Source organism: Zosterops lateralis (assembly GCF_965231275.1).
Source record: "Zosterops lateralis genome assembly, chromosome: 5".
Classification (NCBI taxonomy): Eukaryota; Metazoa; Chordata; class Aves; order Passeriformes; family Zosteropidae; genus Zosterops; species Zosterops lateralis.
The window spans coordinates 9572412-9596647 of record NC_139766.1 but is presented as its reverse complement, the minus strand read 5'-3'; the positions used below and the strand labels follow the sequence as shown (position 1 = coordinate 9596647).

The 24236-nt window shown below is 44.9% G+C and overlaps 1 protein-coding gene across 2 annotated transcripts; it reads left to right on the top strand.

Annotated features, from left to right (window-relative positions):
• Window positions 1-228: 228 nt before the first annotated feature.
• On the top strand, window positions 229-24236 carry MFSD10 (major facilitator superfamily domain containing 10). 2 transcript variants are annotated; one of them, XM_083861132.1, is made up of 13 exons: window positions 229-288; window positions 2622-2810; window positions 3996-4092; window positions 7512-7615; window positions 8415-8573; window positions 9724-9912; window positions 14346-14454; window positions 15045-15156; window positions 16463-16571; window positions 18519-18609; window positions 20126-20173; window positions 21132-21221; window positions 21538-24236. In XM_083861132.1, exons 2-13 carry the CDS (start codon window positions 2640-2642, stop codon window positions 21642-21644), a joined length of 1386 nt encoding a protein of 461 aa, XP_083717258.1. In that variant the 5' UTR covers window positions 229-288; window positions 2622-2639; the 3' UTR covers window positions 21645-24236. The 2 variants fall into 2 exon arrangements, with proteins under 2 accessions (XP_083717258.1, XP_083717257.1); XM_083861131.1 differs by lacking the exon at window positions 229-288 and adding an exon at window positions 418-495.

Here is a 24236-nt window from a genome sequence, read left to right as displayed (position 1 = left end):
GGGAGCGGGCTCTATCTCCCCGCGCTGGGTGCGGGCTCATCCCCCCCGTGCCGGGTGCGGGCTCCATCTCCCCGTGCCGGGTGCGGGCTCATCCCCCCGCGCTGGGTGCGGAGCCGCTCCTCGGGCGGGTCGGGTCCGTCCCCCCGCCGGGCTCGGCCGGGAGCGGCTCCAGCCCCGCCGGAACAGGAAGGCGGCCGGGGCGCCGCGGAGGGCCGGGGAGGAGCCGCCACCCGCAGCATCCCCGGGGAGGCTCTCGGCGGGCGGGGCCCCGCACAGCCCCGAGCGGCGGTAGTTGCCCGCGGGGGCGGGAGCGGCTCCCCCGGCGGGTGGCGGTCCCCGGAGCCTGGGCGGGAGGGACCCGCCCCTTCCCTGCCCCGGGGACCCGCGGCTGGTCCGTGCCCGGCCGGGCCCGCCCTGACCCAGCCCGGCTGCGGGAGAGGCTCAGGAGCCTCCGGTAAAGCCGCGCCCGGGACATTTCACAGGGGATAAGGTGAGGTAAGAAAACCCCAGAAGGATGAGAATCTGGCTGCTGGCAGATAACCAATCCTAGTTGGTGCCTAGGACAGGGCCGGTTTGGTGCTGATCCCCTCCTGGGAGCCCTGGCATCCAGCCCCGGCCCTGCGGACCGAGGACGGGACAGAGCGATGAGACACAGGCGGGGAATGCCGAGGGAAGGAGGGGCTGGGGAGAGCCGGGAGAGCCGGCGGGGTGTGAGGGACTCACCTGTGTGCGGGAACAGCTCCGCCAAAGCGAGCCCTCCCCGCTGCCCCGGCGCGCCTCGCACAGGCAGATGCGGCCGGGGAGGTGGAGTGCTCTGGGTTTGCTGTCAGCCTGCCAAGGGCCTGTAAAATGGTGTGTGTGTGGTTTCCTGCCCAGCAAAAATTATGGAGAGGTTTGAACAACAAAACCGATGGAGCACAAAGGCAGAGACACGCAGTACCTTGGGGGGTTGCGTAAGGGAAGTTGTAACCGCGCAGCCAAAAGTGGAGTTTTGGAGTGAAAGGTCAGCGATGGGTTCAGGCTGCAGGCTGCAGAAATGTTCCTCAGGGAAAGGTGTGAAGGATCTTATCTTTGTAAATAACCCTGGAATAAAGTTCAGCTCGGTCATACAATTCAGTGGATGACTAACCAAATTGTGAGGAAAAATGAGATAGAGTCTGCCTGAGTGAGCCCATCCCTCAGCTGGTGGCTGGATAGACCCGGGGCCAAAGAGTATTTGCTAAAGGAATGGTTATTTTGGCTCCATGTGCTCTTTTATCGTTTGGATAAGCAAATAATGCTGAATATTTGTAGCAATGATGATTTGATGATTTTTCCTTTTAAACAAAAGGATCTTGAACGTAAATCTGCTAAATCAGACCAGTTTGGTTAAGAGCATTATGCCAAGAGTTCAGTAAATGGGTTGCAGGTGGCCCCTGTGCCATGTTTGTTTACCTCATGGCAATGGAGCTTTAATGATGCTTCAGTTCTAATAAACTGACTTCACAGTGACAATAATATTTATTGCTGAGCATGACAAAGTGTTATAGCCTTCAATTAGTGTAGTATAATTTTCTATGCACAAGTGCCTTGTGTTTATAATATAGTACATCTAGTCTGGAATAAAATTTATATTAAGAATTGCTCGCTGTTTTCAGTGCTGACACATCAAAGTCAATGAATGTTTTTGTATTAATTGACTTTGGATGAAATCTGTCTTTTTTTTTAGTGCAACAAACTTTCAGGAACATTTGCAGTAGAAGGGACTGTAAATTTGATTCTTTTATGCCTGAGATATTGTGTATGTTTTATAATTCTGGAGTTTGCAGTTCCATGGTTTATATATTACTCCTTGATTTTGATTTATGTTGAAAATAAGTTTATTTTTTGGGATTGAGACCAACTCCTTTATTTGTTAAAGACTGAGCTGTACATGGTCTGCATCCTTGTTTAGGGCTTTTAAGATAGTTTTGGAGTATTATCAAAGAGAGTTGATAGTTCTGATATTTCTGACAAAATAAAAATGATGCCTTAATCATTTGATGGCCCAGATCAGTAGATATCACCTGGAGAAAGAAATAAAAGATGAAGTTTAAAATTTTTCTTCTGTTGTTCCTTGTGTTGCTCTCTGGGGTTGATCTTGAAGACAGCATTCCTGCAATAGTTAGGGCATCTGCCTCTTTCTTTTTTCTTTTTTTCTCTAATTGTTGTTTTGGTCATTTCTGATGTACGCTGAAGGCATAAATAAACTCCTACATGGATGTGAATATTTAGAATAGTGACCTTTCAAACCTATTCTACTGTAATGCTGGGTTGAAAACATGTAGGAAAGTCATATTACTGTTGTTCATGTGTTGACAAACTTCAAATGCTCCTTAGTCTTGTTCTGTTTGAGGTGCTCCTATAATAGAGTTTGATATTTTTTCCTTTGTAGCTTTTTCTTGATGGGAGAAAATTTGGTGTTGAGCTAAGAACCAAGACTAGAGAGTTGAGGCTCTTGTTCCCTTGTTCCCAGGTAGCTTAATATAGCCAGAACTTGTTTTTGTGAAGTCTGTAGAACATAGGAATGAATCAGCAAGATACTCTTATGAAAAGCCTGCAAAAAGCTTCCTGTTGACTGGATATAAATGTAATTTTTTTAGAAGCAGAGCACTGGGAACATGGCCCTGCAAGAGAGAGGAACCAGCAGCAGCTCCACCAATGACAAGCAGGAACAGAACTATAATCGTGTTATTACAATTGTCTTCCTGGCACTCTTCATAGACTTGTTGGGATTTGCTCTCATCTTGCCACTCTTTCCTTCCATCCTTGATTATTACAGCCAGACTGAGGTAAGTAACAAGAAAGTCAGCCCACAGAAAGTGGTAAGATCTTGAGGGAGGAATGGAAGAAAAATCACCTGCCTTGGGGCAAAATAAACAGCTGTAGGAAGATTAATAATTACCTGGCACATATAAATAGTTCATGGACTGAATTTATTTGCATAAGGCTCTTCACCCATGTTTTTTCATTAAAATGAGAGATTTGTTTTGATAAAAATTCAAGTATTTCTTAGGGACTAGTCCTTGTAGTTACCAATGCTTTTGTGTCTTACACTGATGTCACTGGTGAGGCAGTTCAGAATGGATCTGCGTGCTGGGGTTCATTGAAGAACCAAGGAGTTGAGAGCTTTTACCCCACCTGAGTATTTCACAAGGTCACTTGCTCCCTCCCCTAGTGTGGAGTTCCATCTCTACTTCCATTCCTAGCAGGGAGCTGGCTGCTGCTCCAGGAACAGAGCAGAAGGTCCTGTTGGATCCTGGCTGTGCAGGTCTCATTGTTACCCTTCTCAGGTGCTAATGGCATTACTGGTCAAGATTAACATGTTGTTGTGGGAGAATTGTTTTTGCAGCCCACACTTCTGTCTCTCAGTCCCTTTCTAACCCCACTCCAGCTGCAGCTGTAGGCTTTGTCCTTCTGACTACCATATCTCTAACCCAAACCTTGGTCTCTGTTCTCCAAGGTCTTCCCTCACTTCCAGTGTATTTCCAATAGCCAAGATCTCCACCTTCTTTTCCAGACTCTCTTCTTTTCAAGTCTTTCTTCCTCTTTTTGGGAATAATTCTTTTTTTTTTTTTTTTTTTTTTTTTTTTGCACCACCTTTTCTTTCTGCATCTGCAAACTTCTGGTTTTCCCAAGCTAAACAGTTTATGTGCAGCAGGACAGAGTGTGTCTCATGATGCCTTTTTAATTGAAAGATTCAGGGCATGCCTGTTTAATTCAGAATTTAGCAAGTAATAGGCCTGAAGGCTTGAAAAAGTTCAAATTCAGACATTCCCCTCCCCAAACATATACTATCTGCTGTCTGTTAACATTCACAATCTGAGCTAATTTTGGCCTATGATCAGTGAGGAAATTTTCCCTTGGGGGGAAGAGGAGGGAAAGAGTCATCAATCATTGTCTCTAGTTCACTAAGCTCTGATGGTGTCTTTGAAAATAAAACTGTCTTTCTGCTTTTTCCCTGTTCTTTTTTTCAGGATGAACTCTATTTGTCATTGCAGCGTGGGGTAGACTGGTTTGCAGTGATGGCTGGGATTCCTCCAGAGAGGAAATACAACAGTGTCTTGTTTGGAGGTAGGGAAACTGAACAAACAAGCTAACGGCCAAAAAACAATGTCCTTTCCAAGTTGTTTGCAATGTTGATGTGAAGACTGACAAGAAATACAAAAAGCATGCTTGTCTGTTATTAGTTCTAGATTTAAGTAACACAGAAAATGTCTCCTAGAGTAGACTATAAATGATTTTGTTTTCACCACACTAATAGCAATGAAGACTTGAACAGCCCCATCTCTGTCATTTGGAGACACTTAGACAGGTAGGAGGAATGGGATAACAGGAACCTTGTGAAATTCAGGACAAATTTTAAGTCCTGCCTGTGGGAAAGAGTAGTCCTTGCAATGGTACAGACTGGACACTCACTGGTGGCCTTGGGGGTCCTGGTGAGCGGCAAGCTGAGCATGAACCAGCCCTGGCAGCAAAGGTGCCAACAGCTCCTGGGATGTGTGAACAGAATCAGAATCGGTGGATTAAGGGAAGTGATCATCTTCCTCTACTAAGTACTTGATAGACCATATCTGAATTGTTACATTCAGGTTTGGTCCCCAGTACAAGGAAGGGTGTCCATACACTGTGGTGAGTGCAGTGGAGGGCTCTGAAGATGGAGAGTCTGAGGCCCTTGGCTGCTCTGCAGTGAATGGCAGCTTTCCAACACCTGGGGGAAGGTTATGGATCTTCACTGAGATGTGTGGGAGAAGGAGAGGTAACAGGTGTACGTAGAAGCAGGAGAGGTTCAGATGGGAAATAGGGAGGAATGAGGGTGGTCAGTGGAACAGGCTGCCCAGAGTACTGTCCATCCTCAGAGATTGTCAAACCCTGATTGGGTAAGGGCCTGAACAATCTGCTCTGACCTCACAGCTGACCCTATGAGCAGGTGATTGGGGTGGGTTATCTCCAGAGCTCCTTTTTAACCTGAATTATCCTATGATCTATGAACTCAGTTTGTTCTACAGATTGTTACAGAAATACAGGCCTGCTGTTCCTTGTTGTCACTGCCAGCTGAGGGTCAGGACCTGCTGTGCTGGGCCCTGGCAGTCACAGAAATTACTCTCCCTTCACAATTGATCAGCCTGTGATCAGAGATCAATCAGTAGGAAGCACTGGAAATAGAAACTTGTGAGTTCCAGCCTTGCCTGCTCCTTGGGCAGGTATAGTGCAGCACAGCTTCTAAATCTCATTAGTCTTATTAAAAGAAGCTGTGCTGCTGGCTTGCAGGACCCATAAACATTTTCTGTCACTGGAACACTGCTGTGGATGAGCTCCAGCAGGAACAGTGAGGGAAATATGTCATGTTACACATCAGAGACTCTTCTGGCTTCTTGCCATCTAGACAGTTGTGACACAACTGTGATTTCAGAGTATGAAAACATGAAGGTGTCTGGGTTAATTTTAGTTAGACCCTCTCTGCCCTCTCTTTTTAGTGAGCCGAGGCCTCCTCCAAGATAAGCAAAAGGCTTTTAAAATAAATTAAAGGAAACACAAAACTTAATTAGAATATGTGTGAATGTATTGTTACGATTTATAGTCATTTGATTTGGTATAACAAGCAATTTATAAGCCATTTTCCTCTTTCCCACAAATCCTTGCAGTCATGTTTTTCTTTCTCTGCTCATTTTTTAGTCAAATTACTGACTTTGAATGCTAGGAAAGAGTTTTCTTTAATCCCTCAGAAGCTGCTTTCTCTCTCTTCTAAGGCTTGACCAGAAGCTTCCTACTTTCAACTTCTCACCATCTCAGATTGTTTAGACAAGGGGTGGGAACTCCCAGTCAAGTCCAACTTGTTGCTTTTCCCTTTACCTGCTGTGTCCTGTACTCTTGGGAGTGTTGTGTGGAAAGTTTCATTATAGTTGTGATGTTAAACAGAGGCTGCTGCAGCCTTCCTGCAGCCTGTGTTCCTCCACTGCCCTCGTCTGCCACAAGGAGCATAAGATTGGGAAGGTGCTTGCAAGATCATTTTCTTGTTTCTCCCAGAGCCAGCCATATTTTTCATTTTTGATTAGACTGCAAGTTCTTCAGGGCAGAAACTTCTCTGCCCATGTCAATGCCCCGAGGGCACCAATACTTAGTTGACCAGTCATCACCCACACATTTTCTGCCCAGTGATTCAGGAGCTGGATTTCAGACTTTGTCTCCAGATTTGTCTCTGTCCCCATCCCTTGGATGGCCCTCAGACCTACACTGGAGGTGTCTTGTCTCCCAACCTACATCATGGTGTTGTTTTCACTCCTTTCTCTGCCCCGACTCCTGCTGGTCCAGACTGGACTCCCTGGAAGGATGTGTTGAATAACCCTTGCCTTGTGTGGGACTGTCAGTGGGCCCTGCTGGCAGCACCTGCTCTGCCCAACCCATCAGACCTGGGGACACCCAGGCTGGTGAGGGCACTGCCAGTGCTGTGCTCACCCTCAGCTCCAGGCTCCTTCCCCCATGTGGAACAGCCCTGGTCTTGCTGCATGCTGCCTTGGGAATATTTGGCATGAAAGGGTGTTTTTACAGTGCTAGAAACACAGTGAAGGGATCTGTGTGTCATAAACTGCCAGTGTAAAATTCTGTAAAAATTTTTATGGCGGTTTTTTTTGAGCTTTGAGTTATCACAAGCAGCTCTTCTCAACATGGTGTTCAGTATCAATATTCTGCCTCCCTCAAAGTTGATGGGAGCAGAACTTCTGGTCTGTCTCTCCTCTGCCTTTTAAAGCTTTGATAACTGAATGATCTGAAACATATAACCCAGTTTTTCCTTTAGAGAAAAGCTGTGACAGCAAAGTACCTTTTGCCTGCTTGTTGAGAGTGTAGTGCAAATTAATAAGTCTGTGAAGCTAGAAATGGCAAGAGAAAAGAAGAATTAAAAATCACAGAAGCTGGAGGCAAATTTCAAAAGACTCTTGGAGTCTGTTCTAATCACTCCTACCTCTTAGGGTGCCTCACTAACAGCAGTGCTTAAGTCTTTCTTGCCATGATAAAAAGGAAAGAAAAACTAATTAAGTGTGACAGAATCAGGTTCAAACAATCAAAAAAGTCTTAAAAGAACTGTGACTGTTAAAAGACTGTGTTATCTCTGCTTTAAGAACAGAAAATGTATGCAGTCAGCAGGGAAACATTGGAGAATCATCATTCCATAATAACCAGTGAGTTTCAAACCCTTTCCCACCAGTGAAGTAACCAGGAAGTCATCCAGTCTATGCCTGTTACTCTGCTCTGGCTGTGCATCTGGTCTGTCTGTATTTGCTACCTCAGTTAGGTAACAATGCAAGGTTGGTGCTCTGAGAGTGGCATGGTTTCAGAGACAAAGCTGTTCTTCATAGCAGCTGGTTTACATTTAATTTCAGGTTTTTATCTCACTCAGTATGATAGATCTCGAACAGCTTGGTTGTCTTTGTATTTAAGATGAAGGCAGCAAGCCTAATAATCCATATCTTTTTATCTTTCTTCTTTTTTTCTAGGTCTGATTGGCTCAATCTTTTCCCTCCTGCAGTTTTTCTCCTCTCCCCTCACTGGTGCTGTGTCAGACCACTGGGGCAGAAGGCCTGTCATCCTGATGACAGTGGTATGTGTCACATGCTGATCTTAGTCATGACATCCCAATATACAGTGGAAGGCACCACGATCTTGTGCTTAGCACAGAAACTGAATTGTGTGTGAATTGTCTCAGTCGCAGTTCAGCTCTAGAACTGAATTTGCCTGGTCTGCTGGTTGTTGACTATTTCTTGACAAATCACTTGGCCACACTTCCAAGTGTGAGTGCTTAAACTGAACTTCCCAGAACAGTACATAGAAGACCCAAAATATTTATCTACTTCTATCATTTTCCAAAATCTCTTTCTCCTGTGTATGGGAGAATGATTTCAGATACTCTGTTGACAAATGTTAGCCTTAATTCCTATGTATTTTAGTTCATCAAGTGGTTAATGAGGGCTGATCATTTCATGACCTGTTCCACAGAGCCTGGGAATTGTTGGTTAGGAAGGTCTACATAGCACTGCAAGATGCATTTCTTATGAACATGAACATTCAACTTATTTTGAACTCAGATTTCTCTTGAATTTGGAAACAAATGGAGTGGGATGTACAAAAATGTTTTATACCCAGGCCTGGTTTAACTTCCACAGAATTTTGCTCTTCTAATTTTGTTAGAAATATGACATTTATATGTAGTTTGTATGGACTTCTTTTATATTGCTGTTCAAAACATAGTGCAGTGTCAGTTTATTCAGCCATTTCTGTTACATGGGGTTTGCAGCAGCCATTGAAAACAAACAAAAAAATGTAAATGTTTAACTGGGAAATGAACAGAATTTTCATTAACTTTGCATTGCTTTACAAAGAACCCTTTCTTGCTTCTGCAGATGGGTTTGATAGCATCATACTCACTCTGGGCTGCCTCTCGGACTTTTGGCGTTTTTCTTGTCTCCAGGATCATAGGTGGGATAAGCAAAGGGAATGTCAGCCTCTCCACAGCTATCATTGCTGACTTGCACTCTCCAAAAGCACGGAGCAAGGGCATGGTGAGTTACACTTGTGGGACACACATTTTGTTTTAATAGGCAACTTTTAATTGATTTTTGCTGCTCAGTACGTCTTCCTCAGGTGTGTATTCACTAATCAAGTGAAAACATGACTTTACATTCTTCCTTGCTTCTGGAAAGGTGCCAGATCATATTCCTGGGAGCTCTTGGACTTTTGCCAACAACCTTCACCAACAAGTGAAACACAGATGCTCTAGAGATGGGAAAACTTTCTTGTTTCAATGTTAGCAGTGTTACTTCTGCTGGTAACTTTAATTCTGACTATAATAGCTTAGAAATCAAAAGGTCTTATGTCCCAATTTTGGCAGCTGGAAGCCAGTTACAGAGCAACTCCTTTTCTTCACCTTCCCAAGCTGTGGAAGCACAGCAGCACAATGTGCTCCTGACTTCCTTGCACACTGTGCTGGCTTCAGGATCTGAGCTCAGTGGGTAAAGGATGTGACATTTGGCTGACTGAGAAGTATGAGCAGCTGCCCTGTCCACTTCCAGAAGGCAGTGGCCCAGATGGAAACACCTGCAGGCTGAACTTGCCTGTGAATTACCAGTTATATATTTTATCCTACAAAAACCTTAGAGGCCCAGACTTCTCTTACCAGATTGTTATAAGGCACTACAGAGGACAGCTGCTTCTTAGGAGGGGAAGGCTTTAGATTTCACAGTGATAGCTGATGAATCTTCCAAGAAAATTATTATAATCCTGGTGAGCCAAAACGCATTTAATTTGTGGAGAGAGGTAGCCTTACAGCACTAGTAAATAAAATGGGTCAGGGCCTATTTTTAGGGCCTGAGAGTAAGTCACTTAGTGCAGCATGGCTCACATCCACATGGCTTGTATTCTTTTCTATTCCAAAGCAAAGTTCATTCTGCCTTCTGGGAGGCAAACAGCATCTGACTGAACCTATTCCCAAACAGTGATGGGCCACTGCCTGTTCCTGCCACTTCCCTGACTGAACAGAAAACAAAACTGGTTATTTGGAAACAAACAGCAGGCTTTTCACACTTGATGCTCTTTGCTGTGCACTCCCTGCATCCTCAGAGTGATTGGGTTCTGTACCTCATTAATCCAAATTGCTTCAGAACCTGAAAAAACTGGTGTCTAACATTGTCTGTGCTCACTTTATCCCTGCAGGCCATGATTGGTGTGGCTTTCTCCCTGGGCTTCACCCTGGGCCCCATGATGGGTGCTTACCTTGCCATGCAGACAGAGAAAGGAGAAGTCTTCTACCTCCGTTCAGCGTTGTCAGCGCTCGTGTTTTCTGTGGCTGATTTAATTTTCATCTTCCTTCTCCTGCCAGAGACGCTTCCCAAGGAAAAACGGGTAAATGGACCATCAGTCTCAACATCTGTGTTTTCTGTAAGAATAGGATTTGAGAATTGTTGAAACATTGGAAAAAGTGAAGAAAAGGCTTGGCCAGTGCCTCAGAAATTTAGCTCATTCCTGGGATTAGGATTATTATTAAGGCTGGTGTCAAAGTAGTTGTATGATCAGAGAATCACAGAATATTCTGGGTTGGAAGGGACCTCAAAGATCACCTATTACCAGCCCCCTGCCACAGGCAGGGACACCTTCTGCTAGACCACATTGATCAAAACCTCATCCAACTTGAGCTTGAACATTACCAGGGATGGCCCTATCTCCTAGCCCAGTGTAATATAAGATCTTTATAGTTAACATGACAGCTTTATTGCTGGGTTTGGTGTGATAGGTTTAAATTTCTCAAAACCTAATGTGAACATGGGAGGGAGACTGTAAAATTTAAACTATGACCACAAGGATTCCTTGGAGAAGAATTTCAGCAAATCATAAAAGTAAATGCATCAGAGACTGGATTTTCTTTCATTTAGCCAGTATATGTTAGCAGTTTTTTACCTATTATCTTGCTGGAATATTTTGAACACTAAAATAGCAAATTACTTCTTTCTGAGCTGTTCTGTCTTCTACAGTTAGAAAATACCTACTTATGCTAAAATCCAGTGACTGATTGGATTTCTAGGGCTAAACATTTACTAACATCAGGATTTAATATTGTGTGATTGGACACTGTCCAAGGTATGTCTTGATTAAAAGTCTCTTAGAACAGCCTCCTTTGTAAAGTGAGAGAGGTGGAATTCAGCCCTGGGTATCTGCACTTGATTTGAGGCCTTCACTGGATTGGGTCTTTGCTGTGATCCCTGGTTTGTAGGCAGCACTCAGTTTTTGGAGTGTGTTTGGTCTCTGGATCGCCAAACCCATTTGACACAGAGAATTGTTCAGGAAACTTCAGTCTGCAATGGTTGTTAATCTGCAATGATCCTGCCAGGACAAAACCTTACCCTGGTGTTTCCCAGCAGGTTGTGTCCCATGTGAAATCTGTTGTTCCCACTATGTTCCCAAGCACTACAGTTATGTTATTTTCTTTTAACAACTCTTCCATGTGTCATCTGTTCCTCTTTCCTATTTGGCTGTTTCCAAACCTTCCAGATAAAATCCTGTTCTTGGTTAGAGCTGCACACTCCGGGAAAGTGGCAACATGGTGACGTAGGGAAGTGCTGCAGAGTGAATCTGTATTCCATAAACAATTCCTCCTTCGCTGCAGAGTGATTAAATTGCTTCAGTGCCTTTTAGGATCATGTGATGACTGAATAGATCCCTCCCTCTTTTATTATCCTCTTGAAAGGTCTGAGCAGCTGGTCTGTATTAGCCAACACCACTGAATTTTGGTAAGGAAAGGAGCTTTCTCAGTGCCTTTTGCAGCAGTGGGTGCTGCAGGGAGGTGCTGCCCAGGGCCAGGTCCCAGTCACACAAAGTACTCAGAGTGTTTGGCTGCTCAGGAGAGGGTGGTTTGGGGCTCCTTTGGTTGGTGTCAGGGCTCGTGTGCTGTCAGCCTCCATCTGGGCACATGATCCATCTGTTCCAGCGTATTTGTAATTTCAGTTATTAGGCTGCTCTGCTCTCTTCTTTGGTAACTCCTCACACTCTCTGAGTGGGAGTGAGCAGTTTTATGGGCCTGTGGATGACAGAGGAAAGGCAGGTATGTTGGCTGCCTTTCTGGAACTTGGCTGGGCTGAGCTGGAGCAGGTGCTCCCACAAATACAGGAGTGGAATATGGTGGAAGGACAAAGCTGTAAAAAGAGGGGAAATCATGATGATAATTGGTAGGGGGATGTGCAAGTGGGATGAGACATCTGTTTCCTTGAAGTTTGCTGTGTTCTCATTATACCCTTGTTTCTCTATCAGTCTGCTGTTCACAGGAGAGAGTGTTTCATATTGATTCATGTTGGAATTAACTTGTAGGAAGGGAAAATAGAAGGGGATGGGAAACAAGGATATGCTTTCATCCAAAGAGAACAGCTTTTTTACTCTCTTCCTTCCTCTTTTTGTCAACTGTTCCATGAGTTGATCAGGTGAAGAGAGCCAGACACTGGCCTTATGGTAGCCAAAACAGCTCCTGCTGTGACCTGACTGGGAGAAGGGAAGAATAGGAAGGGTTTTAGTGGAATCTGTCCCCTTTAAGAGCTTTTGAGTTAGTTTTTAGCTAAGCTAGCCATGAGCAGGGCTGCCTAGTGAGAGGGAGAGTCTTACAACTCCTTTTTTCTGGACTGTGTGTAGGACTGTGCAGTATCAGTAGCAGACTTGTGGAAAGACAAAGCTGTGCTCTGTGCACACTAAACATGCCTGGTTTGGAAGGTAAGGCTGCAGCTTGGCAGGCCCAGGCTGCATTCCTGATGTGGACAACTCTGCCTTCCTGACCTGTTACTGAGTCTCTCTGAAGTAGAGGAAAAGAGAATGAGCAGAGACTCTGAAAAATACCTGCCATGCAAGGTCACTTCTGGGTGATCATGAAGTAAAATTGAACAATTATGGAGTAATGAATCATAAACTTAGAAATTAAATACAAGTTAGATGTTGCAGAGTTTGAACCTGTGAAGAAACTAAACTTCATGCAGCTGCTGACATTGACTGAAATTGGCAGTGTATACTTTTTGGGGTTTGGTGAAACCCTTTAGCCAGTTTTAGGACAATGCTTTCATTATGGATCAGTAGATTAAATTATTTCTAGACCACTGTTTCTATGGCAAAGATAGGAGAAATAGAAAAAAATTCATGTACTCACACTCAAATACACCTACATTAAAAAATCTAATTAGGTATATGTTTCATAAAACACTTAAGATTTTAAACATGTGCAATTACAACATATTGTAATTGGACCAAATTAAAATCAGCCTTGTGCAAAGCTGCTTGGCATCCTCTCTGATATGGGTAATAATTCAAATCAGGTACAAGCTACAGGGTATTTTTATTACTGGCAAAGATGCTTGCAGGGAGTTGCTTGTGCCCAGATTCTCTGTGCTGTAGTGCAAACCCCGTGGTACCAACACATGCAGGAACTGGGGATTGCCACAGGCAGCTTCAGGAAATCCTCTTAGACTTCTCAACAGGGTGAGCAAACTTCTTGGGTGTGTCTGTTTACTGTCTGCAATGAATGCAGTGGGAGGAAGAATAAATATCCCAATATGTTCTGTGTGAATCAGCAGCTTCATGCCTTCAGACCAGCCCAGTCTCTTGAGCTGTTTTGGGACTAATGGGCTCCAGACTCTGCTGTTGGGCACTCAGAAGCTCTGACTATCAAAACAAGACAGGGGTCACGTTAATACCATATTGAAGGGTGATTTGTTTACAGCTTCATTAAATCCAGCCCGTAATGAGTCCCCAGGTCATGCACTGAGATTAAATTCCACTGATAATCTGACCTTTAATCTCTGCCCTCAAAGGGATCATAGCTCCTTCCCTCCCTCTCTGGGAGGAGAAGAAAGCTCATCAAATAAAGCCTGTGCAGTGCTTTGAAGGTGTGAAATACTACGTGTGATTATTCAGGATTCTTGAGTGTCTTATCTCTCCCCATGGCTGTTGTGTAAAGTGACAGGCTAAAATCTACCCTAAAAAAAATGTTTCCCTAATAATGTAGAGAATTTGATTTCTGATCATTTAGACATTATTTCTATTAGCGTTTTCTTCAATTTTCTGTATTTTAGAATTTTTAAAAAAGTAAATTATCTATAGATGGAAGAACAATTACCTGTGAGTAAAGAGCAGGGAGAGTGCCACTAGGTGCATAATTAGGTTGAGATGTACACAGTACAAGGCCCAGAAGTGTTGCAAAATAAATCTTCCTCTTTAAAAAGCCACTCATTGTGGCTGGGCAGAATCTCCTTGGAAGTTTCTCTAAAATATCTCCAAAGAATCTCTGTAAAAATTATATTTTCCTTCTCTTCCCCAGGAGGTGTCACTGGCTGGCTAAAATAGCAACCAGTACCAAAACAGACCAGTGTTTGATGTGCTGCACATACTGGTCTCAGATTTGTAGCACAAGAGCAAATCCTCAGCTTCCTATGAGCTTGCAGGCAGATGTGCCATTATTTCCCCAGTAAATGTTCTTTGGACATGAGTGATGCTGCAAAAGGTGACCCAAATAAAGTCACCTTCAAGGCTGTGAGCCACTTCTGCTTTGTAAGAACCCAAAGAAGAATTTTTGTCATCAGTGAAAGGTGCTATCAGTGCTCTACCTTTCAATTGCAGTTGCTGGCACCAGTTCTGAGTTCAGAAAGTCTGGGTTGTTATTGGGGCCCACTCAAATCATAATGCCAGGTGCCTTGTTTCATCTCAGATGATTTGTGTAGGTGTAGAGGCACATTTAGTGGTTACTGTCAGTTCCTAGCAGTGGTTATTACATTAGGGTTTTAAATAAACCTCTTTCTGTCTTTGATCAGGTCCCTTCTGTGACATCTGGATTTCAGGCAGCAGTTGACTTGCTCAGTCCTTTGGCTTTATTTCAGTTCTCTGCAGTCACCCGAGGAAAGGAATCCCCTTCAGAGCAGAGTAAGTGTCAGGTGGCTTTTTACAGTAATACTCTGTGTCCTTTTGTGTGTGGCATTGGTGTCTAAGTGAAAACTGTACTCAAACCATTCCAGAAGCAGGACTCTGTTGACTCATTTAAAACCCACCTTAATAACTTGTGAACTGGCAATGGGAAGTTCCACTGGACCTTGGTCCTTTTATTCCCAAAAGAAGGTTTTGAAGACAAGTGTTTTGAGGATTTCTGACTTGATACTTGTGTTTCCTCGGCCACTGGCTGCAGTAAGTGATTTAAAGATAGATCAAGGCATGAGCAAGGGAGATGTGAGTTTGCTTATTCAAGCTGCAAACCAGGAACTTCAGACTGGAATTTTATTTCTCAATTCACAACTTGGAGATGTAGGATTCTCTGCATCTCTGTAGAACTTATTTTGTGGCCTGTCTTGTATGGATATTTAAAATGAGCATCTGAGGTGAGAACACTTCCCTGTATAGTTGATAAATGCTGCTCTTCTATTGTGGTTTTATTGTCAAGCTCTGCTTGGAAAACACCACCATGTTTCTCTCTCCACCTCCACAAACACCTTTGGTGTTTGTTTGGGTTGTTTTTTCAGATCTTCAGAATCTCAAAATTTTGGGCCTGGCCTACTTCCTGTACCTGTTCCTGTTTTCTGGCTTGGAGTACACACTGAGTTTCCTCACTCACCAGAGATTCCACTTCAGCAGGTATTGCAATAGATGGTGTATATTTTGACTAGGATACTCTCCAAAGTCTTGATTTAATGTCTCTTTGTGTATTTTCAAGAAAGGCTTTCTGACATTAGTAAAACCACTCAGTGAAGCCACCCCTGCATTTGGTGGTATTTGGGCTTTGTGAAAAGAGTTTATGAAAAATAAGCACAATGTTTATCATGAAAGGAAGTACTTAATCTACAACTTTTAAAAACTAGGGAATATAAATACCCAAGATTAAATTAAAGCTCCTGAAACAGGTATAGCTGTGCCAGCTCTATTGATTACAGTGAAACCTTTCCTTGCTCAGAAGAGTTTTTGGGTATCAGGACAAATCTTGAAGCTCAAAGAGACAAAGGATGGAGGAGTATCTGTGTGATGATATTTGCTCATCAGCAAATTCTGCATGGCATATGGTGTGCAGTCATGTCACAGAGCCTGATTTCCTGAACTCAACCACCAGAGAAGAAAGAGAACAGAATCCACCAACAGCTCAGCTTGAAATACTTTTCCTGCCAGCTCATAGGAAAAATTCCAGCCAGGAACGTGAACTTGCAACTTGATTCCTGTGCATGTCCTTCAGTAATTCTCAGGGGGTTGTCTCATCTTTCCCTGTCTGTCTTTCATTACAGTTTGTGGTTTAACTAATCCATATGTGTCAAGGAGAGGTTTTGTAGTGCCCTGAGCTTTGTTGTGTCCTGTGCATTCAGGGCAGCCCTCAGTGAGCTGCAGAGCTCTGTGCCAGCAGAGGCACCAAGCTGCTTCTGGAGGTGAGGCCCTTCAGTTGAGAATATCCACATAATCCAGCCAATAAGAGAGGGAAAGGGAAAACTGGAGAAAATTGAAGGGTGGAGCAAGTGATGTCTCAGACTCCCCAGTGTGACACCAGATCACCCCCACACTGTGCCTTCCTGACCTCCATCAAACCCTCCATGAGCTGCACCTTGGGAACCACCATTTCCCATGCACATGGCCCAGATGTTCACAGCACGGGGCCATTTATGTGTGGAGTCTTTGTGGGCCACCCCAGAGAGGCTGACCTACCCCACAGCAGCCCAGGGGTGGCTGCAGCACTTGCCAGCATTGTCCCATCTCCCCAGCAAGACCTGGGAGTTTTCCCTTGTTGCTCTGTGCTTGCCATGGCAGGTGCTGTCAGTGCTGTGAGGGTTCTGCAGTGCTGGGGGAGCCCCAAAGGATTTTCTGTCTCCTCTGCTCAGGGGAGGTGAACAGGCAGTGGTGAATCCCAGGGCAGAAGACTCTGTGTGTGACTCCATAATCTGTGTTTTTGCCTCCCTTCCAGCATGGAGCAGGGCAAGATGTTTTTCTTTATTGGAATAACGATGGCTGTGATCCAGGGAGGCTATGCGCGCCGAATCAAGCCAGGAAATGAAATCAGAGCTGTAAAAAGGGTAAAAAAATATATAAATCAATATTTCATTTTCTTTCCCCCCATAAATCTGATATGTTAATTTTCAGTCTGAAGTGCAGTGAAGGGTAGTTGGAGGTTATAACTGTATTTGTCCAATCAAAATAAATGCCTGTCTCATCTATCCAGCTAAATGACTGCTCAGAACTGGTTGTTGGGCACTTACCTGTCTAACTAAACTTTGGAACATTAGAGCCCTTTCTTATGATATGAGCAACAATATTATTGAAACTTCATGTTCTTCATATTTAATTGCAGTAAGGAATGAGAACAGATTGTCCATCTGTGCAAGTTAGGTAAAATATTGTGAAGAGCATGCTTTATTTCAGTGACTTCTCTTGCAGTGCAGACATTGAAACTATTAAAGCTGCTTCAGGGCTGATCTCTGCCTCTCTTTCTGGGAAATTATTTTCAATCTGGCTATCTTTGTGCATGACAGGCTTTCCCTAGGGTATATTTCACTGCTGGGCAGGAAGAAATAGATTCTTTTTCCAATCTTTGATTTGTGATCAACAGTTTTACACGTAACAAAAGCATGTATCAGTGTTCAGACTGAGGTTTCACTGACAGAAGTGAACATTCCTTCGTTTTGCTTGGCTCTTTCCTCACAGATACTGCAACTGCTGTGCTGGGATGACAGGGAACAGCTCCCTGCAGTTTATGCAGCTATGGGGACAGCAGATGTTTCATGTCTTTTACATTTGTGTGTGGAATTAAACAAAGCACTACCTTGGCAATAGGGTTGCTTGGACTGTTAGAGCCTTGATTAATGTATTTTACATTATTTTGAGGCCAGTGTCATTTCAGTGGTGGCAGGGCAGAAGATTTCCAAACCACTGCATTCCAGTGAATTGACTCAGCTTCCCTTAAAGTGATTTCTGCTGGTGAAACAATCTCCACCCTGGTCCCTGGCAGGCAAACCTTGCTGTCAGGCTGCTGGTGTCACGTTTCCCTGTGGATGAACATCAGCTGTGCTGCTTCACCCTCCACATCATCTTCCCCCGTGTGCTCTGCCAGCCTGCTGTGTGTGCTGGCACTGCCCTGCCCTTTGCACCTCTCATTTTTATATCCTTCCTCAGCCCTGCACTAGGACGTGCAGTTACCTCCAACACTCATTTGCTGGGCTGAAGGCTCCTCATGAACACCCTGCAGAGACCCCCAGCCCTGGGGAACTCTTGTCCGTGGATGCCCGTGGGTTTTGTGGGAGTTCCCCCTTATGCTGAAGTTATTCTGGCAGTTTGTGGATCTGCACCATCCGGCAAACGTGGCCCCTCTCAGCACAGTGGTTACAGCAGCTCATTTATCACTGAATCTTCAAAAGGAGGCACTCAGTGCAGTGAATGTCCTCCTTTATCACACACAAAGCAGATCTGATCCGTCTTTTCTGCAGGAGCTCTATAAGCGAGGGAGACATCACAGGGGAATGGAAGTCCAGCTCTTGGAGGAGATGAAGAATGCTTTTTATTTTGGGGGTTTGAATTTTAGTTGCACCCTGTCCCCCCTTTTTTCCTCTTGGCTACAGAAATCTGAAAGCTAAAGTTAGAATCAGCCAGTAATGCTGAGAAAAGCAGAGGAGTTGTAGTCCTGCTGCACACAAGCTTTTTCTTCTCTTGTGCCAGCTCAGGAGAGGAGAAGTTAAAGCCGGATTTCTGTCCAGGTCAATACAGAACAAGAGAAAAAGTCCCCCTAAAACGACAGATGTGTAGAGAGAGAACTTGCATGAGGTGTGCAATCATGTGATAGTGAGAGGGGACAGAAAAGTTCATTGTGCCGGTGTGTGGCCACCCAGGTGACTTTGAAATGTCTATTTGGGGAGAAAGGGCTTTCTGCTCGTAACTTGTGTGCTGTCCCATCCCCGGAAGGGAACTGGCAGAGTCAGGCTTTAACAAGCGCGGCTCAGATGTAACCGTGTGACTCATTCCTTTTCCAGGCCATTATGCTGCTGATTCCAGCGTTCTTGTTAATTGGATGGGCTGCAAATGTGACCATGCTGAGTGCTGGACTGTTGCTGTACTCCTTCGGTGAGCTGTTCAAAAGACACTACAAGCTAAGCACAAATGATTTTTCTTCATGTATTTATTCACACGGATAAAAAATATGCACTTCTAGTTTCAAACTACAAGTAAGAGAAAGTTGACACTTGGTTTGTGAAATATTAATGAAATGGTGTCTGGGTTTTTTTCTGATGTGTTTTTATCACAGGAAGTTGCCATGGTGGTATTTGGAAGCATCCCCAGTGTTCCTGTTGTCCTGTATCACTGTGGGGCTCTTGATGATGTTATTTTTTACCCCCTCTTAGCAGACCTAGAAGCAAAATATTCACTAAATAGCTCAGGGCAAAAAGGGAGACATTGAATCTTTCTACCTGAGTGGTGTTGCATTATTTCTCAGGCTGGAGACCTGCACACTCTGAGGGTGTTTGGACTGAGTGAGAGTGAGGGTCAGATGTTTTCAGTGTTTGGACTGAGCAAAAGTGAGGGTCAGATGTTTTCAGTGTTTCAATAATTCTGTTCTGCCAGCCTAAGCTGTTGTTCAGGAATGAAGTTGGATCTATTGGATGTCCAAAAAGAGATTTCAGGTATTACCAATGCTGCTAACTATTGTTAAGCAGCTCCATATATGACTTATTACAAAAGCGGGCTTCTCTTTTGTATGGTACATCTTGATTTGGAGTAAACTGTAAACCACAAAATGCACCTATTGAGTCTATTATTTACTGGGTCCAGCTGTGTTTGACAGGTGAGGAGTAAGAGGGGGTGTTCATTATGTTTAACCAAATTTGAGTCTTCCCTGGCCCCTTCCTGTGCAGATGATTCCATCTCTTCCCACTTAAGCCAGCTAGAAATGCCCCTGGGGCGGGGGGTTCTCCTTCCCTTCTCTTCCTCCCTCTGCCCAGCAGTTGGGGCACCTGCAGTTAAAGCAACCTTGATCATTCCTGTTCTCCTGTTGTCCTTCCCTTCCCCTCCCCTCCCCTGCTTTATATGTTTGAGGCACTCCTTTCTTGGCAGAAAAGGCCCCTATTTCAGTTCAGTGATTGCTGAACAACTTTTGGCTTTCATGTCCAAAAAATTTTGTAACTTTTTCCTCTTGGACGTGACTGTCTCCTTTCCCAAGAGAGGCTGTAGCTGCCTGTCCTCCCTGAGCCCAGTGCACTGCCTGTACAGGGACAGTGTCACTCATTGTCTGTTTGGAACAGGAGCATTCCTTGCTCCACCTGATAAGAGCACAGTGATTTGGGAAGCTGCCAGCTGGCTGCTCTGCCCTGTCCATCCCTGTCCCGTGGGCTCACAGGGTGAGGGATGTTAATGTGAAACATCTGCTCGGAGCACTCAGAGCTCCAGGCTGTCCCTGCAGGTTGGCTTGGAGGGGGTGTTCCCATCACTGAACTGGATTGAACCGGGTGACTCAGTGGTGGTGGAGTACCCAGAGCTCAGCATATTTCCCTGCAATGAGTCTGGGCCACATGTTTGTCCCTGTTGTTCTTGTCTGTTCTGAGCTCTGCTGTTCACTGACAGTCTCTTCTGTGGATTTTTCCAGCTGCAGCCATTGTTATCCCGTGTTTGTCAGCAGTGGTGTCAGGCTATGGTGAGTGTCCTTCCTGCTCTGACCAGCTGCCCTTGGCCACACCACTGACCTTTGTACTGACTTGGCTCAAATTACACACAACTGACCTTGAGCTGAGTGAAGCATCAACAGGAGCAGCTGTGGATCCATCTCGGGCCCCTCTGCAGGGGAGCACAGGGAACAACCCCCTGGCTCATACCTGTCCCATAACTGATAATTTCAGCACTAACTGCAATGATCTGCTCAGAGTGACTATCAGTACCACACTTGAATTTTGTGCTGTGTGACACAGCTCAGTCCAGTGTGCTGGGCAAGCTGCAGCAACCTCATTGCTGGTGGTGATGAAGAAGATGAGAAGTGGGCAAAGGCCAAAAACACCACTGAGGAGGGAACTGTCTGGGCACTCTGAAAGAGACACCAGCCATCCCTGCCAGCAGTGAAATAATTTCTGGCTGTTTCCTTAGAAAAGACCTTCTGAGGAAGCTTCTGAAACCTTCTGGCACTGGTTGTTACATAACCTTGTAAAGCAGATGTAGCTGTGGTGCCACCTGTGGACAGCAAGGTGTTGGGTCAGCTGGGGGCCAGGACTGCAGTGCTTGCTGAGGTGGAAAAGCCAAGGGTTTGCTCATTAATGTCATTTTTATGTTGCTCTTATTAACTTGCATCCACAGTTCTATGTTTATTGTACACCTGGGCCTTCTGAGAAAATCTTGTGTATGATGTGAAGTTTCTGTTTTGGATAGGTTTGGGGGGGTTGGGGAGGTGTGGAATGTGCACTACAAATTGTCCCAGTCAAGCACTTGTGCCAGGCCCTGATGTTTATGCAGTGAAGCAGTTGTGAAGGCCGCAGTGGAAGCCAAGCACAGGCTGGGGACTGGGTGAGAAATGATGGGATGGGAAGATGCAAGTGGGAAATAGTCCCAAAGAACAAGAGCTACAGCCATGCCCAAACCCACAGTGTCACACTCTGCTTGCACAGGCACTGCCGGCCAGAAGGGACGAGTCATGGGCATCCTGAGGAGCCTGGGCGCCCTGGCCAGAGCTCTGGGACCCATCCTGGCAGCTGCAGGTGAGTGTGGCCTCATGCTCCTTCCTCTCTTTGGCACCAGACAGCCTAGGTGAGGCAGAAGGGACACAGGTACCCCCTGCATAGGGTCAGAGCCCCTGACCATTTTAGGGTGAGGGGATAGAGCTTGAGCTTAGGCTAATGTTAACACCAAATAAGCCAGAACCTGTTTCCTGAGTGCAGCCACGTGCCAACTCCTGGCACCCTCTGGCTCAGCCAAAGGGTCAGTAGTTCTGCTCAGCTGTGCAGGTTCTGTGTGAGGATCCACACATCTGCAAGGACAAGCACAGTAACACGAGGAATCTCTTTTCTTTTGCAGTTTACTGGCTGGCCGGGGCAGAGATTTGCTTCACTATCTGTGGAGCTTTTTTCCTTGTCCCCTTGGCTCTACTCAGGTCTATAAAACAGCAGACAAAGGAGGAGTAGGAGGGAACCACAAAACCATCACCAGCTTCCAAGAACTTCTGCAAGACCGACTCTGCTGAGCAAATAGGAAAAGGAAGATTCTGATCTTCTGGAAGGAGACAGGCGATGACCATTTGCAGGAAGAACACACAGCAGTTCTGTTTAAGGTGGCCTCCCAGCCAGCTGGGTTAGCTTTGCAAACAGAAAAACACCAAACAAATGAAAACAGACACACACTCCCCAAAGAGTTGAGTAAGGCATGAAAAGAGCAGCAGAGAAGCAGAGACAGCACAACAGCAGCAGGCCTGGAGCCCTCCCCACTCACCAGGTGCTGTTGCACACAGAGCTCTGCTCCTTACCTGGAGCCTCTGCAGGGGCTGGGCTGGCACAGAACAAACCCTCAGGACCATTCTGATGGGGTTTTTGTACAAGTGGTACAAGAGCTCTGCAAATGCTGCATCCACACCTGCAAGCGTGATGGTCAAACAAAAGCAGAAGCACACTACAGGCTGTCTGGTACTCCACTGGTGCTGTGGCACAGGTGGACTGTTTTTAATATACAATTAGATTTGGAGAGATGTTTTATATTTCTAATACTGTGTAATGTTTCTGATGACCAAGCCCTGTTCTTTTTGCATTACAATAAACGGTTACATTGAACAGTGCTGGGCTCAGTTCATTACATTTGTTACAACCCTCTGAACTGAACATCCCAGTCTGGCTGAGGCAAAAAGGGGCCAGAATTTACCCAAGGTGCCAGCCATGGATGACAGCACCATGCTGACCCCAGCTAATGGGTGGGGGAAGGAACCTCCACCAGGCACTGCCCACTGCTGAGCTGGGAATCTCTGAGAAGAAAGCCCTGCAGTAGCCAATTTGGGTATTTTCTGAGAATGAAAGCCATCATTAATCAACACGTTAATCATTAAAAGAAAACTAAGCAAATGAGGCTACAGAATAAAAGTGTACAAGTTTTGAAAGCAAAGTATCATTTTTTTTTCAAGAGTTTTATTTGTGAGTAGAACTTAATGATACAAGAAAGAAAGAAAAATACAGGACTTTTTTCTGCCCCAAATGTGTAACCATACCATACATGACTACATTTCATATTGTAATACAAAGAACTAAAAGAACAAACTACAAAATTAGAAATTAAGAGTCATTGCATATGTGGTCAAGATAAATGGAGGGACTTCAGTAAAGAACTGAAACATAGAGCAATTAGTCATTTAGTTACGACCCTGCAATAAAACACAATTTAGCAAAATAAGTGTTGTTTGCTTCCTAGTGTACAAGGACATACAATGTTAGAGCAGAAGCTGAAAGCCATTCGTGCCATGCAGTCCTGCCTGAGCGCTGCTGTCCGGGGGCTCCGCCTGCCCTGTCCCACCCCGGCCCCGCCACCTTTCCCACGGCCTCAGCGGCCACCTGGAAACCTCTGTTCTCACCTGAACACTGACAGCTCAATTGCACTTCCAGCTGTTCCCCGAGGCATCGGCACCTCCCAGCCCGACACGGGCCCACCCAGAGCTGCCTCCAGCCGCTCCACCCGCCCGGCCCTCCGTGCTTTCTGCTGCATGAATGTAAGGCATTAGTTCTCTGCTATTTTACCAATTGCGACATTTAATATTGTCCTAAAAGGTTACATCCATGTTCTGTTGTGTTACAGACACTTACTGTGAGTCAGTGTGTAGCCCTCATCCCCGTGGGGTGTTGGGGTTTGCTGCTGTCAAACCCGAAATGCAAATTCTAGAAACCAGAACTGGTCACTGCCCCACCGGCCCTGGGCCAGGGAACGGCACCCGCTTTCTGGAGAATTCCGCAAGCTTGACCTACCTGATCTTAAACTACTTTTATAATTAGTGATAGACAGAAGCATGGCAATAACTGGGAAACAGTGAACTCAGTGGCGAGAGTGATTTGCCATGCTGCACATTAAACAAACATTTAGAGCGAACGGTGAAAATACACCTTTAAGGTTACACGGGATTTCTGCACTTGACCGCTGGCAACAACAAAAAGATTTAAAGAAATGCCAGCTTTTGTAAGTGAAAATATAATTACTATAAAACAAGGTGAAATACTCAGTGTAATGCATTTACATTTTTATCAGTGGGAAGGAACAAACACAAAAGGCTGCACATGGGGTTCATGAACAGCAAGGTCGCATGTGCAACAAAGGGATTTTTAAAGGAATGAAAAAACCTGTGCTAAGGCTCAAAATATACCTGCCCATGCTCCACAACACCAGCTGAAAAACTTCTGAAATACTTTTACTTCAGTTACTTTTTAACCTTTTCTAGCAGCCAAATCACCACATGACTCAGCCAGGCAAGAGCAAAGACAGATTTCCCTTCAACTGTAATTCACTAGAAAGAAAAAAAAAACCAGGCCAAGACTGGGCTCTTTGAACACACAACATGAGCGAACACACCACGGACATTTCAGTCCTAGACATCAAAGACTGATTTCACCAGCCAGTTATAAAATAAAACAAAGTGAAAAACACCTTCATTTTGTAACAACAGTGAGAAGGGAGAAAGAGAGGAAGCAATGGAGAGCCTCAAAGCTTGGCCAAACCACAACCTGAACTCACAAGCTTGCAGAAGTTTA

What these genes read in the sequence shown, in the direction of transcription:
- MFSD10 (XM_083861132.1), top strand. Translation starts at nt 2,640, where the DNA reads ATGGCCCTGCAAGAGAGAGGAACCAGCAGCAGCTCCACCAATGACAAG. An exon ending in GGAATCCCCTTCAGAGCAGA is followed by an intron (nt 14,455 to 15,044) that starts GTAAGTGTCAGG and finishes TTGTTTTTTCAG; the next exon opens with ATCTTCAGAATCTCAAAATT. An exon ending in ACTGTTGCTGTACTCCTTCG is followed by an intron (nt 18,610 to 20,125) that starts GTGAGCTGTTCA and finishes GGATTTTTCCAG; the next exon opens with CTGCAGCCATTGTTATCCCG.